The 17,203-nt window shown below is 45.4% G+C and overlaps 1 protein-coding gene across 1 annotated transcript; it reads right to left on the bottom strand.

Annotated features, from left to right (window-relative positions):
* Nucleotides 1-6,255: 6,255 nt before the first annotated feature.
* On the bottom strand, nucleotides 6,256-7,132 carry LOC118506297. Its single transcript, XM_036043236.1, has 2 exons — nucleotides 6,973-7,132; nucleotides 6,256-6,907 (listed from the first exon to the last, which is right to left on the bottom strand). Exons 1-2 carry the CDS (start codon nucleotides 6,982-6,984, stop codon nucleotides 6,341-6,343), a joined length of 579 nt encoding a protein of 192 aa, XP_035899129.1. The 5' UTR covers nucleotides 6,985-7,132; the 3' UTR covers nucleotides 6,256-6,340.
* Between the last annotated feature and the right edge of the window lie 10,071 nt (nucleotides 7,133-17,203).

The raw sequence follows: 17,203 nt of genomic DNA, 5'->3' as shown, positions 1-17,203 counted from the left end.
GCTGATTTTATAATGGTAGGCCCAAAGAAGTATGCAACCGGTGGAAAAGCCACACAGGAAGGACACGATTCGGTTTTGCTGGTGAAGGTCAGTCTTTTTTGAAGGCAAGTGTTGTTCTAAATCGTTTTTGTGACGGTTGAGCTGGTAAGATTTGTGAATAGATTGTTGGTAGTGTTTGGTAAATATTGACACTCTCTCCGGGAGGTTGTAGCTATTGTGAAATGTGGTTAAAAAAGAACTTCTGTAGGTCTTCTGTAAAAGTCATGCATGTCGAAGGGTTTGAAGAATCGATTTCACGATCGATGTTACCTTCTTTTGATGTACCGAGCTTTGGGAAAAACAAACCGCTCCAAGTCCAAGCATTTAAAGCTATTTTTTAAAAAAATTCTAAAAACCTCATCTTGGCTCTGCTCACAAAATTATGTCACTCTTACAGATGTTTACCATCCCGCTGATTTGAATATCATTTTTTAAGTTTCTCAACGTGCTACCCAGAATCGGGAAGGAATTCCATTAGAATGCCATCATAGTAACGCTCGGCACGGTCCCGTTAGCCGAGATAAACTCCTTTGGCCCGGAGATTTGCCCTCATTTATTTCACCATATTACCATAATACCGACACCTATCCCATTCATCCATCGCTCGATCGACCAGCGGCAGTTTTACGCTCGAATTGCAGGTGGAAAAGGCCCGGTAACGACAATACTTAAGATACCTCGGGCAAACACATCTCGCGCAATGGTGATCAAGAATACAGCGCGTGTCTACTGGCGACTGGCCATGCGTGACATCACCCACCAAGAACCGTGCCACAGTTCTCCACAGCCCCGGTCAGCTGGATCAATCAGCAGTTGTGTGTTTGAATGGGTTTTCGTTTCTGCCTCTCCGTTCGGTGCTCGGTTCATTCAACCACGGGTTCACCGGGTTCGAAGCTGCCGTCGGTGCGTTTTTGCTGTATTTTGGCAATCGACCACGCATGATGCCATCGTTACAAATGTACAGTTACAATCACTTTGCATGCCGGACAAACGGTGCGCCTACAGGGCCACCTTTCTTTGTCGTGCGGCGTGGGGTTAGCTTTTTTGCGCACGAAAATGCGTTGAGATTTTGGGAGGGTTATTTTAGACACACATATGATTACCTTGAAGCTTTGAAGAATGATTTATAATTTTTTGACATTTTAATCGTCAATAAATAATCTTCAACAAATTTAAATAAAAATGTGTAAGCGTTACAAAAATATGAGCAATAACTAGACAACCACACTATCACTGACCGGCGGTAGAAGCAAATCTTCCAAGCCGGCGACGATGATAACGAAAGCACCAGCATCAGCACTCACTTCCTCCGAAAGAAAGCAAAACCGTCAGCAAATGCCACACGCATGCTTTCGAGCTTCACAACCCGGCGAAAGATTCCACACGGCATTCTTAAATTTGCCAGCACGCCATGCCTTGGAGACTCGCTCTCCGTGACGAGGCCGGTGACGACGAGCGATGACGAATTAAAAACTACAACCCCCGACTCGCTTCCTTTCTGCGTGACAATTCCAAAACCACGGAACCGTCCTTAACGCTCTCCGCGCCCTTCCGTCTCCTGCACGAAACCACTAAACCGCTTTTAGCACGCGCGCCGGCCTGTTGAGAATGCTTCTTGTGCGCGGGATTTTGTGTCACTGTGCGGTGTGATATTGAGGTTAATGATAGTTTGTTCGCCTGCATGCGTGTATGTTTGTGTGGCTGTGCGCGGTTGAGGTTGAATATTTACCTTCCCGTTCACACGAAACCCTTCGTGCTAGACGATTTTTGTTGTCATCCCAACTGTCGTTTCCCATTTGAAGTGACGGTTGGTTATAGGGTTAGCATTAGCGAAAGACGTTATGCGTCTTTCACCTCAGAACGGTGCTTTAGGAAAGGGTTAATTGCAGCCTAGGACTTCCAACCATCCATCCATCCGACTGGTAACATTTATTTTTCAATTTCATTTTATGAGCATTACTTTCGATGGACACTTGCGGCTGGTAACATGGTGTTTAGTTTGTTGCGCAGGTTCCGTTCCAGTTGCACACACAGCGAAACACACGAACCAGTACAAGCTAGAAAGCATGGTACGCGAGACAATTTTGTCAATTTTTGGAGCAACACAAAAACAAAGTACTATTTCGCTCAGGTTCGGTTTCGCTTCGATTGATCGATGCTGTCGACTGGCCGACATTATGCGTATGCTTCCCGTGACGATGAGAAGGAAGGTGCTTTTTTTGTCAGATCTTGAGCGCTGCTTTCCTGCCGGCATAATTTGCAAGCTCACGGGAGAAAGTGCTGCGTAACAGAAGCGCAGAAGTGGTGCGGTTTTTATTTGATTGTTTGGCTAGTAAAATAACAAGCAAACAGACAAAGTCAGTCTGTTCTCTTGATCGTGGGAAGATCGGATGCGATGCGATCGAGGTGTTGGTGTGTGAGAGATCGTTGCTCATCGTTGCTGATGTCTTTTTTCTTATTCTGTGTACCACACAATATATGCGAAAAATTCTTTGTTTGTCTCGTCTTGCGCCCTCATATTTTTTACGATTTTCCTTTGATACAAAAGTGTTTGATTTGTCCAGAGCGTAACAGAGTTGTGGAGGTTTTTTACAGTAATGTTTTTGATAAGTCATTATGGCTTGAAATAAGCTTTCGTTCTTTGCTGTCCCTTTTTTGTTGGGTGACGTTGCTACCTCACGACGTCTTCATCCAGTCAACTCAGTTACTGGCGCGGTCGTCCCGAATGTAGGTCACCGCCAACGCATGCCTTGACTCACCACCTTGCGGGAACACTGCGTGGTCACTTTACCTTTTCGGCTAATGAAGACGCACTGGAAGCGAGCACTTAACCCTTCGTCATTGTGGTTGTTCTTGCGGGCTGTACGGTGCTGAGGGCTTTTTTTGTATCTCTGTGCGTGTGTCGTACATTTGTTTTTACTAACCTTCGTTCCCGTCGGCCGGAAAGCGAGCTGATGAAATCGAAAATGATTCAGTGAAACCAGGCGGGACTCTTTCCTGGTTGGGCCACGGTTGTGAGAGGGCGAAAAAGTTACCGGAAAGCCACCACGGCCACCGCAGAGTGGCCGAAAAACAAAAACAAAAAAAAACACAAAACGGTGGCAAAACCTTGGCCTTGGCTGGCTGGAAGAAAGTGATCGTTTTGGGCGCCATGGACGCAGGAAGTGTACGCAAAGCAACATTCAGCAAAAATCGATCGTGACCTTCTATTATGCCGCGATCGGTTCCCATAATAGCTACGGGCAAAAGGGCACATAAAAAGTCGCACTAAACGGCTTGAGAACTTTTAGTGCCTGGCTACAACAAAAAACAAAAACGAGAGACTTCAACGCCCTCTCCGGCGCAAAACGGTAGCGACGAACGGCGAAATGGATGAGGCTGGATGTGGCTCGATGTTGCCTCCAGTTGGCTCCATACGTGTGCATGTATACGTCGACTATTTGTCTGGCAAATGTCATACCGGTCGTGCCGAACCCGTTCCCGGCGATTGACCTACTTCCGAGGCGGATCTGGTCCAACCAAAGCCAAACCACCACTGATCTATGGTTTTATTTTCTATATCATCCCAATAGTGTGCTTTTCTTCCCCCTCGGTAGCCACACAAGGTTTTAAGCTAAAGAAAGGAAGGGTATGAAAAAAAATGGCCTAGCACACACACGGCCGTGCACGGGCACAGAATGTGTTGCGGTCACCAGACTCTTCGTATCGGCCAGGATGGACTGGCTGACTGAGCTTGGCAGTTGTGCCAGCAATCCGATCGCCATCTACGAATCAGGATTCTTCAATCCGCGTCCGACCATTCGATGACAGGCATAAAAAATGGATGAAAAGAAAAAAAACTCGTTCCAGTGTTTCTTTATTAGCTCCTGATTTGCTGCTGGTAGGACAAGTCTGCTCTCTTATTATTTGTAGTGTTATTATTTATTTCTAGTTGGACGTTTGGTTTTGTTTTTCATGCAGGATTCGGTCTTTTTATGGTGCTCAATAAAAGCAACAACATTGGTTGGCGCAGATGTGATGCGGAATGTGGCCGCATCTCTGTTTTGATTGTTTGTTGCACCTGTGCACCGATATGAGAACGATGTAAACAAGAAATTATTACCCTAAGTCCCATGAGGCATATGAGTTTCATCCTGTGTGCTGTTTAACCTTAATTAATGCATAATGCAATAGCGCGGTAGGAACGGCGATGTGGATTTGTAGCCTTCAGGTTATTTGCCGATTTATCAAAGAACATTGAAGAGTGGTATACAGAGAAAAAAGGTATCAAATCACAGAATAATCAGACTTAAGGCGAAGGGTTCCAAGAAATCGCATTGGTTTGAGAACGTCTCGAAATAAGGTAAAAAATGTCTCAAGTAATTGCATATTTTATCATCAATTGTATCTTCAAAGTATCATAAGATCTTTGAATTTAAAGTACTTGGAATGTATGAATTAGGTACGACACCCTCCATTATTTTTGTGAAGCTTCAAATTGTCTTTCTGTAAAGCAGTGAGCACCAAAAATTTAATTCTGACAATCTAAGCACTAAACATGGGAAAGAATATAAACACTTCACCCGACTGATTAAGCTCAAATACTTACTTTTATGGTCTTTCGTATTCCGATAACGTCAACCGTCAAGTTCTCCCATAGCGCCTGCTTTGCATCGCACCGTCCTACCGAGAGCCCGCGTCACAGCCCTACTGACCAACCTGTTGTGTAGTCTCCCGACACACCACAATAGCGGGAATGTCAGAAGAAACACACCATCACCATACTTGGTGGCTCACTGGTGTAGTGATTTCGGTCCCAAACCAAAAACCAAGCTTCCCGCGAATTCCCGCGGGTGTATGAAGGAAATGAGTCGGCCTCGGTGGCCTGAGGCAGTTCATCTCTCCACCTCAGCAGCAGCATCAGTGAAGGAAGTCACAACAAAACACAACCAAACATCCATATGCTACCCAAACCGAAGGCACGGCACAGCACCGCAGACGGAGAGGTAGCAGTCGGCCTGCCCGAACCCTCGTCTCCCAGTCGCGTACATCCTCCGACACGCACCGATTTAATTACTCATCCTCCACTCAAAGCCTCATTCGTGGAGATTTGAATTAATTAGCTAATCTGCTGAAAACTGTGCCAACGGAAGTGCCAACGAGCTGGTTCCTCTCCGCAGCGATACTGCGAGCGGTTTACCTCCGGGTCAGGTTTCTGTCCCTGTTTTGCACCCACTATCCCTGCACCCTCTTTTGCCGCCGAACCCGTTGCCCCGACGCTTGCCATGAAAGGCAGTTGTATTGAGAGAAATGAAAAGTTTTGTTTTCGTTTCAGCCCACTTTTCATCCGCCCGATAGCCGCCCGCCTTTGCCCGGTGCATTCTTTTCTGTTTTGTTTCCGAGCTTTTCCGCTCGCTGCACTGCTCCGCGTTCGCACTGTGGGACTGTCAGTGTCAGGTCAGAATAATTCCCGTCCCTGAGGTCGCGCAAGCTTCCCGCCAATCCGCACAACCGGGAAGACCGATTAATAAATTGTTCCCTACCGGCGTGTCTCACCCATTCGCGAAGGCCACACAATGGGGTGAGTTGGTAGCTGGCGAAAGAAGTTGACGGTGGTGACGATGGTGGTAGCAGAAATTCACAGGAACTACTTGCCTGTACCCTTTAGCCCGTCCACCCGGTTTCTATTCGCCGCGATTCGCAGCGTTCGTCACTTGCGCTCGTTCCCAGCGTTTAAGTCACCCGGAGCATCGGCTGATGATGGTCGTTAACCGAGCGCTTGGCGTCACCCGCCATGATCGTCTTCCGTTGCGCTTTTGCACGTCACGGGATGCAAAAGGAGATACGGGACCGGTTAGTTTAGCTCGATTTAGCCGTTTGGGCTTAAAGTTTTGCCAACGCCTGCTGCAACAGGGACCGAGCTGGAGGAACGGGAACGTTTTCCCCCCAGAAGGCTCGTTAATTTGACAGCAATGAGATGAAATGAGTCGCCGGAGCAAGTTGCTCCGGCCGTCCGGGCCCATAATTCACCCCTGTTGCGCCGGATGCACCCCGGAGACAGACTGTCCCGGATGGGGTAGATTGATTGGTGTGGCTGACGGTTGCCTTACTTCTGTCATAGCTCCCTATAAAACTGGCAGCTGGATTTGTCTTTTATAGTGTCCCATTCATGTCTATCCGGACCTTAAGCCGTGTCTAGCCGGACGATCGTACTGGTGGACAAATGAAAGCACTATGTTTGGTGAAGGCATTTTTATTGAATTAACATTATCGGCATTCTTCAGGTGGGCACTTCATGATTCATGATTAGACTGGCAGGAAATCAGTTGCGTAGCAGAACGGTGGAAGTTTGTTGAGGAGTGGTGAGCAGAGTTGGACGATTGTTGCCCGACACCAGCTGTCCAGCGGTTTGCGGTTGTCTGAGCAAAAGGGCCGGCTGCAGGGTGTGTACGATCTGTGCACGCGATCCTACGGACGGCTGATGGCGTACGACTGCGTTGAATCCGCGCACATCGTCAGCGGTATAGTCGACGATGCGTTCCGTGCCGTCCGACTCGAGCGTTCGATACTGGCCTCGCACTCGATCGCCGTTGCGTGTTTCCTGCTGGCTCTTGATGTCACCCGACAGCTCATCCCGCACGGCGTATCCATAGCTGTAGTCGTCGCGATCGTAGTCGGAGGATTCACGGCGGTCCTGAAGGTCCTGGTCCTGGTTACGACCCAGGTAGCGCTGATCGTTGTACTGGTCGTTGTAGTTGCGGGAGGATCGTGCCCCGTCGTCGTAGGATCGGAGCTGGTTCAAGCGATCCTGCGATCGACGACCCAACTGCTGACCGTACTGCTGTGCATGGACGTTCGCCAGCAGCAATGCGAAAGCGACGATGGAGATCTAGGGAAAATTGGATGAAGATTCGATTATAATCCAATCCTACTAGGCAGTGCAGAATGTTTTACCTTTGAAACCATTTTGAAATGCTGATAAGAAGTGGCAGACTTGTAGCAGATTCACTTGTGTTACACTTAGAACGCTCAACTGCTGAATGATGTCGTTTGTGTCACGAGCCAGATCGTTTTATAGTCGTTCTTGGTGCCGTTTGGTGAGCGGACTTGTCACACAGCTGAGGTTTTGGAGCTGCGTGAAACGGCACACTTAAGGTGAAATATCCTGCTGTAGGCTGGGCAACACTATCGCATTTCATCCAGTTGATCTTCATGCACTAATTGATTACAATGTTCACATTTGATGTTTCAGCAGCACGAAACGCATGTCGGTTTCCTTGTGGTTAAGGTCTTAGTTTCGGATTACGGATCGCGCACGGCCCGGTACTGTGTGCTCGATAACGACATCACGCTATGGAGTAGCTGAAATATTAGAAGCTTGATGACATAATTGAAATGTTTAGGTTGAATGATAGTGTCAAGTATAACTTTATACATACTAACTAGTTTATATCATTTAAAAAAATTGCATTTTTGTGGCATTATTTGTTCAATATTTTATATTATATTTATATTTTATTATGTATTTTTTAACATATATCTTCATTAATAATTACAGCAATTCCTCTGATAGAAGGATTTGATTTTTTTATATATTTTTCAAACAAGCCCAACATCAATGTTGATCTCACCCTTTTAAATAAAATTAGCCGTTCACCGAAACATTCTTCATATAAAGTATATACCTTAATATAGTTATACGACTAAGCCGTTCCCAACGAATAGAAACAAATGTTTATGGAATTTTATCATAAGTTATATTATTCAAGTACACAAACCGAATTCCCTTCAACTGAACAAATATAATTACAAAACTTATAAAACATCGAAATGAAACTCTCGTTTGCCTGGCGAAATGATCCCTTTGGAATGTTTCCGTTTGCCCATAAAATGCAGTGAGCAGAACGTTAACCCAATTTTCGTTAAAGCAATTCGATCGAATCCATAAATAAACTGCCGCTCCGCATCGTCCCCGTCAACCGTAACACAAAGTGTCAAAAATATCGAACCACCAATTTTGGGCCTGGTTTCCCAGCGTTGACCGCTTCCGGCCGTGCGGCAGTGATTTATGAATGAACTAGATTTCAATTTCCATCGACACACCACGAGGCTTGATTGCCTCCGCTCCCGGCTACCTTTCTACCCGTCCCTACCCGTACACCCATCGGCTCTTCCAGGCGTTTCGAACCACTTCGTCTCATTAGAGACAACAGCCAGCACCGAGCACTTGCTCGAGCTCACTTGTTCGGGCTTACTTCCGTGAAATGCGGGGAACGCAAAAGAAAGCAAAAAGTAAGCCAACCACCTAAAAACCGGCTTCGTAATTTTGAGACCCCTCCAAAAAAAACCGAAACCCACCCCACCCCATTCAAAGCTTCAAACGAGCGAAGCCGCTCGAGCAAGCGGGAAGCGGGAAGAGAGCGGGCAATTGGCCTAATGTTGGTCCGACGATGGACATCGGAACATGATACCGTCAGCAATGATCATAATCACGGTTCGATGACGCACCACTGTTGTGGCTAAGCCTTCGGAATACTTATCGGCTCGAGGTTCAGTTGTGGATGGTTCAGATAGATTGGCCGTCTGATCGATCGTCTATTTCTTGTTACCTACCACGAGCTGCGATCGATGCAGACGTAATGGCTACTAATTATATTTGTCAGTGTGTAAAAACGTACGAATAGTTCGTTGGTTAAAACAATGGTTGTCTCAATGGTGGAGCCGGTAGACAGCGCCACTAAATCGGCCATGCAACTCATTGACATGTTTTCCTCGGTGAACCCGAGAGCGAAGCAGAAAATATAAGGTTCTAAAAATATCGAGACTTCATTCGCACGGCTTCTTGACCTACATACTAGTCTCGCAGCCCCGAAAAAGAGCGATTCACTTTCCTCCGCTGCTGTCGACGCACGACATAATACACGCAGCCGGAAGCGATAACACCTTCGTCTTCCGTGCACTTACGAAATGAAGCAATAAACCTGCGATTCAAACTCGTGATCGTTAGTTTACCCAGTTCCGGTAAAGTTTTTTTTTATTTCTTTGCCTCCTTCCACTCCATCCAGATGGGATGGGAAGGCCAGTGGGAATCGAGTCAGTGGGATGAAGTGTCTTTACAAAAGAGTCAAACTCCTGAGAAAAGAAAACTACACGCACACACTACTTGCATCGAATTCGGGAAATGGATGATGGAATGATGATGATGGGCGTCGTTAGGGTGCAAGACACTGGAGGAAGTCCTAGATCTGCGTGGTTTGTTTGGGGCTCGCCAAACATCGTTGACCTTAATTTTTATGACGCGAGCAGATGACGGGACCGAGTAGTGCGGAAGATGTTGGACGCCCCGGTAAACGGTCCGTGGCCCGGGTTGGTGCCGAAAAGAGCTAGCACATTTCTTCTTTTTGGGAGTCACCGAGCTAACTAGCAGTGCTTGAAATTGTTTGTTTGTGGTATCGGATCGAGATCGGTCAGTACGTGAGGGTAGTGTAATGGAGAACCACGTCGGTGACGATAATGATGATAATACTGACCATAGATGTGTTCCCCATCTAGCTGGAAGTTGAATGAGACTTGCGGAACTTTTGCAGAACTGAAGACTGTAAGGTTTTCGCCTGAGAACTGATGATGTTTTGCGGTGTGGTTTGGTGTTCCGAACCAATTCCGAAAATGATGCATCACCTAAGGCAACAAAATCATTAACAGTAAGCATTCGACGGTCAAGCAAGCAGTGGCGTTTTGGTTGGGATGGTCGGTTTGTTGAATCGTTTGAAGTGGCTGGGATGATTGGGTCTGGTTGGTGAAGTTGAAGATGGCTTAATTTAAGACGGCACCATGGTTCTGCAGATATTTTTTGTTTGGCGCTTCTCGCTGACACTAGCGTTCAAGTCTTTCAATTTGATCGTTTCTTTACATAGCGGGTTGCAGGAGTTTGAGTTCGCATTAGAAGTCTTTGGCTAGAGTGCCAGCTAGAGCAATGATTTGGGCAGGAAGTGAATACCTATAGAATTGAGAAAACTGTTCAGCAAAGTGTGATTATATGCTCTAAGTGCTATTGGTTAAAACTAACCGTTCTTTGAATGATCTCCACAATATTTTCGTACAGTTACTAACAATTACGAAATTGTCATTCACAGTGCATTGCGTCAGTGCTGTTGAAACGTCGCAAAAAAAAATACAACGGAACAATTCAAACCGAACAAAAGCTGTAAATATTGAATATTGATATGCACTCACTGCATCCACCGAATGGTGCGAGACAAACACACTTCAGCACTGTCCATCCATCGTTCCTGCAGCAGAGGTTTGCTGCGCGATAATTGAGTGCTTAAAAATGTCCTCCACAAAACACGGCCGACATGCCATTCGGTTCTTTTCAGCGCATGCAATCGATCGTAAAGAACTGTTTGAAGGATGCGTAACGGAGGATGCAAATTGTTTGCCTGTGTGCTCAGCGCTCACGCCCTTGACGCCACAGAGAAGAACGCAATGCATTCACACGAAACAGTTAATCGATGAACGTGCTGTTTCGTTTCATACAATTTACCGTAAACAAAATTTGTCATCCCTTTGTTACGATACACATTGGGAAATGGGCAGATGTGCGCCCAAGTTAAGCTTCTCCCACTAATTGCCAGGGCCGTTGGAGGCCGTTTGTTTCAAAATATTTGCAATCGTGTTTTTCCATCACTTTTCCGTCACATAAATGCAATTTTTCATCTTTTCATTCAACGCCTCCTCCATACGGGCGCCTTGTTAGAAAACATGCAAATACTCAAGCAGGCACACGCGCGGACGATGCTTTGTAGCATTGACCCTTAACGGGCGTATGGGAAGGACAAGGCCGGCTCTCAAAAGATTCGGTTTATTGTGGCATTGAGTTTTAAGGCTATTATCGTTCGCCCGCTACACATGATCGTTTGGGAAATTGGAATCGTTTTCTGGTTGAAGATCGATGGGATCGACACATATGTGTCCCAAGTTCCAGTCTGCCCGCTTCCTGCATCGATCGCGTTTACCCGTGCTCGTTTTCGAAGGCACATTTTATGATATTTATGATCGGTCGCTTCATTTGCATGTTCGGTCACCATAAAAAATGCAAACAGGGGATGTTTTCGGTGCAGTGTAGTGAAACTTGCCGAATCCGCTCGTGGTGCGTTTGTCGGCCCGTTGTGCCGAATCTGGGAGGGGCAATAAATAAATAATTATTATTATTATCATACAGCACTAAATTTACTTTCATCCCGCCGGGACACGGACGTAGATTACGAGTTAGGGCAAGGAAGAAGCAAATGCACACGCATTCCCGTCTAACCGGTGGATGTAATAGGATGATTATCGATTTATGCTCAATGATTTGCGCCCGTTTTATTACAAACTATTCCTACCCGTACATAGTAGAAAAGCCCTATATGAAGCTGTTTAACACCACTACACTTTAAAGTTTCGTTTAGTTGTGGCCTGTGCCCTACTTTTTCACTGTCAACTGTTTTTACCTTCACTATACTTACAGCACTGTGAAGAGCATCGGAGCAGCGCCCGCAAGAATCAAGTCCCCAATGCAAATCATCAACATTGAACATTAATCAGAAATAAATCACAATTTTTGGCAGGCGCATTATAAAAAAAAGCTACAACAACAAAATCTCCCAAAACCGAAAAACGACTAGCGGCATCACCGCAAATTGGTACCCGCACGAATGGGCTGTAATTATCCTTCTACGGCTTCACGGCGGCAAAGGCCCATCTGTGGATGTGAACCGCTGGACCAGCTGGTTTAATAATTTAGCTTTCCTGTTATTTCGCTTGTTTACAAAACCCTCCCCACGGTCGGAGGGGTTACCAATCATCATCTCGCCCCAAAAGCAAACCGGTCAAGACTGATGTCCTGCAGCAGCGAGACGCGATCATGTTCCGCTACAAACTGGCTCTTCCTTGCCATTCATCATCGGCCGGTCGGGAACAGGGGGTAAGCAAAAAGGAAATACAAGTGAGCTTCGGGCCCAGGTTCGTCTTATCACAAGGCTCGCCCTCTGTTTCCCTCTCTCTATCTCTGCCTATGAAAGGAATATTCGGCTCAGCGCATCGAAACATCTTACAGAAACAAAAAAAAAGTTGCGTCTCGATCACTATTTCTTACGAAAAAAAAGTAAGCCAAAATAAAATAAAATCCCGTACACGATCCTTCCTCACACTACAGGAATGTACATATACGAAACAGTTAAATTTAAAGACGCTTCTCAGCGTTCGTTTTATTCATTCAACTGGCCCGAGGGAGCTTCCGGCCTTTTTTGGAGGGTGCACCGGTCCGAGAGAAGAAGCAAAAACTCAACCACCAAACGAAGGAAGGAACAAAACGACGTTGTAGTCGAGGAATTTAGGACACCATGCCCGAAACCTCGAACGTGGTATGATTCCCTGTGTCTGCGTGAGGCGACTTTTTTGTTGTTGTTTGGTGGATGTTTGAGAAAAAAAAGAAACAAAAACGCATAAATACTCTCACACATACGCGTGTGTGTGCTGCTCGATGCCGTGCTCATATCATATCGTTGCGTCAAACGATTCTCTTCCTCACATGTGCGGCGTCGGACCCGTTACGCGAGCCGCACGGATTCGCGGATGGAAGCATTTTAATTACATTTTTATGTTCTCGCTTGTCCGCCGGACCCATCGGTTGGCCACTCTTGCGCGAATGCTAAGTCCTGCGGGCGAAATGACCAAACGACCCAGCCCAAGATCGTTGTGTTTGTCTTCATAAATAGGCACCCCGCTGCACACCTCACCCGACGTTAACGAACTGCACACGTACCAGCATCGTCCGAGGTTCGACCGTTTGGCCGTGACCGTGGACCTGTATGGTGGTCATCCGTTTTGGCGACGGAAAAGGGCATAAGGAAAAGAAAACAACATAAAAAAACCCCCGTGATGAAGTTGGTAAGTAATTTGAGCGACGGATCGTTCGAACAGCACATAGTTTATATTTTGTCACACAGCAATTTTGGAATATCTTACTAAAAGCGATATTCTTTTCCGATCATCAGGTAGGAGATGGATTCCCAGTTTCGGTGTCATCTCTCGCGTAAACGCGATCGTCCGTGTAAAGTACAAACAATTATTATATCGAACGCAAAACGCCCGACGCACCTTACAGATTAATTCGCGGTGCAATTTTCGGGCGAAGGTGTCTTCTGTCCGGGGATGGTATGATTTATTGCCAATGGTGTCCAAAAGAATGAAGCGGGAAGATGGAGCATGCCTACCAGCCGCAGCACGGAGGAAGTACGAGGGAAGGAATAAAATAAAATGTTCATTACGAAAAGTCAGCATGTTTTAGCCGACTGACCCACAAAACCTGTCCGGCTGTGGTAATGGTGGCGCACAAACGGAACCGTGCTTCGACAAGGGATGGTAAGTAAAGGCCCAGACTCATCACGTACGCGGCTGCATTCGCATTCTGAATGGAGGCGAATGAATGAAGTCGAAGCGTGCGTACTGGCGCAAAAGGCAACATAATTTCACAAACGAGAAGTAATTTACATGTTACGCGGATGTCGGCGGAGGAGTGTGTTCTAGACGGCGCTTCTTGTACGATATTTGTTCAAGAGAGCCGGTGTTTTCGATGGTCAATTTACATATATCATTCGCTATGGAGGTACTAAATCCTTTCATGTAAAAAAAATGTTACAAGCAGCTACCTCACGTTGTTTTACTACATTTTTAATAATATTTCAAGTATGCTTTATTTTGTTTCTACTTTATCAAAGAATTTTAAAAATAGCTTGCAATTATTACACCTACTGTTTGGTTTGTCATGCGACCACACAATCATCCGATGTGTGTTTTGATTTAGACTTAATAGCATGATTTTATTTGCAAAGAGCAGAATGTCCATTAAAATTGCAATACCAGTTAGTAAAATTCGTAAAATGAAACAGAAACTCATAGGGAAAATCGAGGGCCTGATCGCGTTACCGATCTGCTCCTTAGGTATAGGTATAGGAGCTTCCATGTAAATGGTGTAGAATGTCTTGGATAAGGTGGATATTGCTATACAAAATTCATAAGCAAACAGCACCTTTCCGACCAGTACACAAATGCTAAAAGTATATACGATAAAGGTTCATTAAAATTGCTTCAACAGCAACCATAATTATTTTTTTCTGTTCTAAAACAGCTGAAAGCTGTGCTAGCGTTTGTTCATAAGACAACCGTAGCTAAGATGCCATCTAATTAACTCAATACCATCCAGTGAGAGGTGGCAGTATTCAGTAATTAGATTTTGGATAGCATGAATATAAAATTCAATTAAAATTGAATTTGCTCAATCTTCTGTAGAGAACTTGTTTCAATTTTCAACTAAATACTGCTGTAATGCTTAAGATATTTCAACGTTGCATCAAACAGGGGTTAATGCATTTTAAAAACAACGATTAATCATATTTTTTATAATGCATAGATAATGTGTTAAGATAAAATGCGATCACCATGATCGCACCAACTGCGTGATCTAGTCTAGTAGATGCTCACCCCAATACAAATCAATTAATGTTAAGCAAAAACATCACAATCGAGTATGACAAGTTGATAAATTCGGTAAATTTTTCCATCGACACAGCGTTGATCGAGCCACAGGTGAATCGAATCCTTTGTTGGCTGCGCATAACCAGCAAACCGATCGTGAGTGCTTCCGATCGATACTCACGACGAAACTGACGCGAATACTGCAGCTGCAACATCCAATCGGTCCCATACAGCTTGTCACCGATGGAACGATTCTTTGAAGCGGTGGAAAACAAAAAAAAATCATTGTAACACTCTATCTACTGAACATGCTTCACTCCCCCATTCTTACCATGTCCTGTAATCTCTCGACCAGCTGACAGAAGATAAAGTATTCCAGCACCACCGAGATCGGATACTCGCTCAGCACTACGTTCTCGCGCAATGCCGGTCCACGCAGTGTCACGTAGCATCCGGCCGTCACAAGTCCCAGCGAGAAGATGTGATGCTGAAGAAACACGAAGCTGGCCATTCGCTGCAGTTTCGGAAGCATTCTGTAATACCATTTGCAAGGTACATAAGTTGGACCACAGCTAGGAAAAGGCGCAGGCGCAAATATTTACGTGAATATTTCACAATATCGCTTTGCACACTGGCGCAGTTGCTCGTGTAATGTGATCCAATATGTGGACCGATTGTCTGCCGCTTTCTGGACCGTAGGTTGCTTTTCAACCGTTTCGAAAACGTCCCCCAGACAGGTAGCCAGCAGTTCCATTTCGCCCATAAATCCCACCAAAATTGCATTCACTATCGAGCACCCCATGAAAAAGCCAACGGTCGGGAAGTACAGAAAGCTGACGTACAACAGCTGATCAAACTCGGTCCCGATCGGTTCGCCGCGTATAACCAGCATGGTGTGCTTCTTTCTGTGCTGCCGGGAAAACCACGTTTGCATCAGAATGAGTATGATTCCGCACTGTGGTCCAAGTATTAGGCAATTGCTCCACCGATACCAGCGTTCCCGGATCCTGGCGGCCTGCGGATGATCTCGCGCAAACGAACGATCGTTCAAAAAGTCACCCAACTGTACGAAAGCATCGTAGTGGATGGTGAAAATGATCATCAGCAGCAGTACGGCCACCAGCACCGTGATGCCTCCCGATACGAACGAGACGTAGTTGATGTCCTCGGGCCGATAGAGCACGTAGCAGATCTTGTGTATCAGGCTGGCCAGATAGAGAAGATACACGACGATGCGAACGCCGGTCACTAGCTTCGCCAGCACTGGACGTAAATTGATCGGGTAGCCTGCCACCAGCTGAAATGGGCGCAGACAGTGAAGATAATCACGGCCCTCGTGCAGATGCCACACAATGTTAAGCTGCTGTCTAATCCACTCCATTTCTGTCGATGTACTGATCCTGAACCATGCTTGAGAGGGTCATCAAGGGTATGTCAGCGAAGATAGTCTTTACTGACGGGCAAGCCATCGCTGTATGGGAATTTGTTTGATCCTGCACGTCTGGCTAGCTATTTACCGTGGAATGACAATGATAATAAAACTTAATCACTCGAATCCTGTATCAATTTATTATTCTACTCTAAACAAAGCACCAATCCTTTCTTGGTTGACAAGCTGTCTTAATGTATGCGTTCTTTGCTCACAATATCGTTAGAGGCTTGTCCTGCTGTTAAAAGTTTTCCCAACGACAAGATCCATTAATCAGGTGCTATGAAAAATGCATACCGTATCGTTGCCCCTCGCTAGTCAACTTGCTGGATGTTGTGCACCAGAATGTGCAATTGAAGGGAAAAAAGAAATTTGAAAGGCTGCCTTGTAATTAGATGTTTACGGTCAGGAGGGTAACAATTGTCCCTCCTGTTTGATGTTGGTTTATAACTTTTAACGTGGTTCCACTTGATCCTTTCGATGACCTGTGGTTGGGAACCGTTTTGGATAAGTGTAATTTTCTTTCAATATACTCTATGTGGAATTTATTCCTGAATTGGACATAAAAATCAATAATTATTTGAAAATAATAAACGACTTATACGATGATTTTGCAGTAAAGGAAGTGTAATAAATCTAATTATAAATAAGAAGATATAAAAATACACGAAATTTTGTTCTTACAATTCAACAACTTACAGGTTAGCATAAAATCTTATATTTGGCCAATTGTTCCCTACATCGCATACCAGCAAGCAATGTGGCTGGTTGTGGCGCAAAGGAGCGAAAGAAAACGATCAATAAAATAATGTGCAATAAACTTGCAAAACAAATGGGCACGCATAATGGGAAAATCTCACCTCAACCTGCCCGAAAGCGTGAGGGTGAGAATAAATCGCACCTGACCCGATTCGGTCACCGCCGACCTCGTGGAACTCCGTGAGGCAAACGAAAATTTTCAACATTGACCTTCTTCCACTACCACTTGCAATCGTGCATCATTCAATTAAACTACACCCAGGGAGGATTTTTCTTACGGTCAGCCTGATGCCTACCAGGTGCCCGGTAACGAAGCACCTTGTTGGGGAAGCGGTATTCGGCCATTGGATGGAAGAAATACCAAAAAAAAAAAAAAAAACAATGGCAAGATGTTGTACCGATCATTTTCTGGTCTGGTAATTGCATTTATCAATATTTTGATCACGCCCTGGGTGCGTACGGTTTCCAATACTTCTTCCT

Source organism: Anopheles stephensi, chromosome 2, assembly GCF_013141755.1.
Source record: "Anopheles stephensi strain Indian chromosome 2, UCI_ANSTEP_V1.0, whole genome shotgun sequence".
NCBI classification, from domain to species: domain Eukaryota; kingdom Metazoa; phylum Arthropoda; class Insecta; order Diptera; family Culicidae; genus Anopheles; species Anopheles stephensi.
The sequence above is the reverse complement of the archived record's forward strand: the minus strand, read 5'-3'. Positions and strand labels throughout refer to the sequence as shown.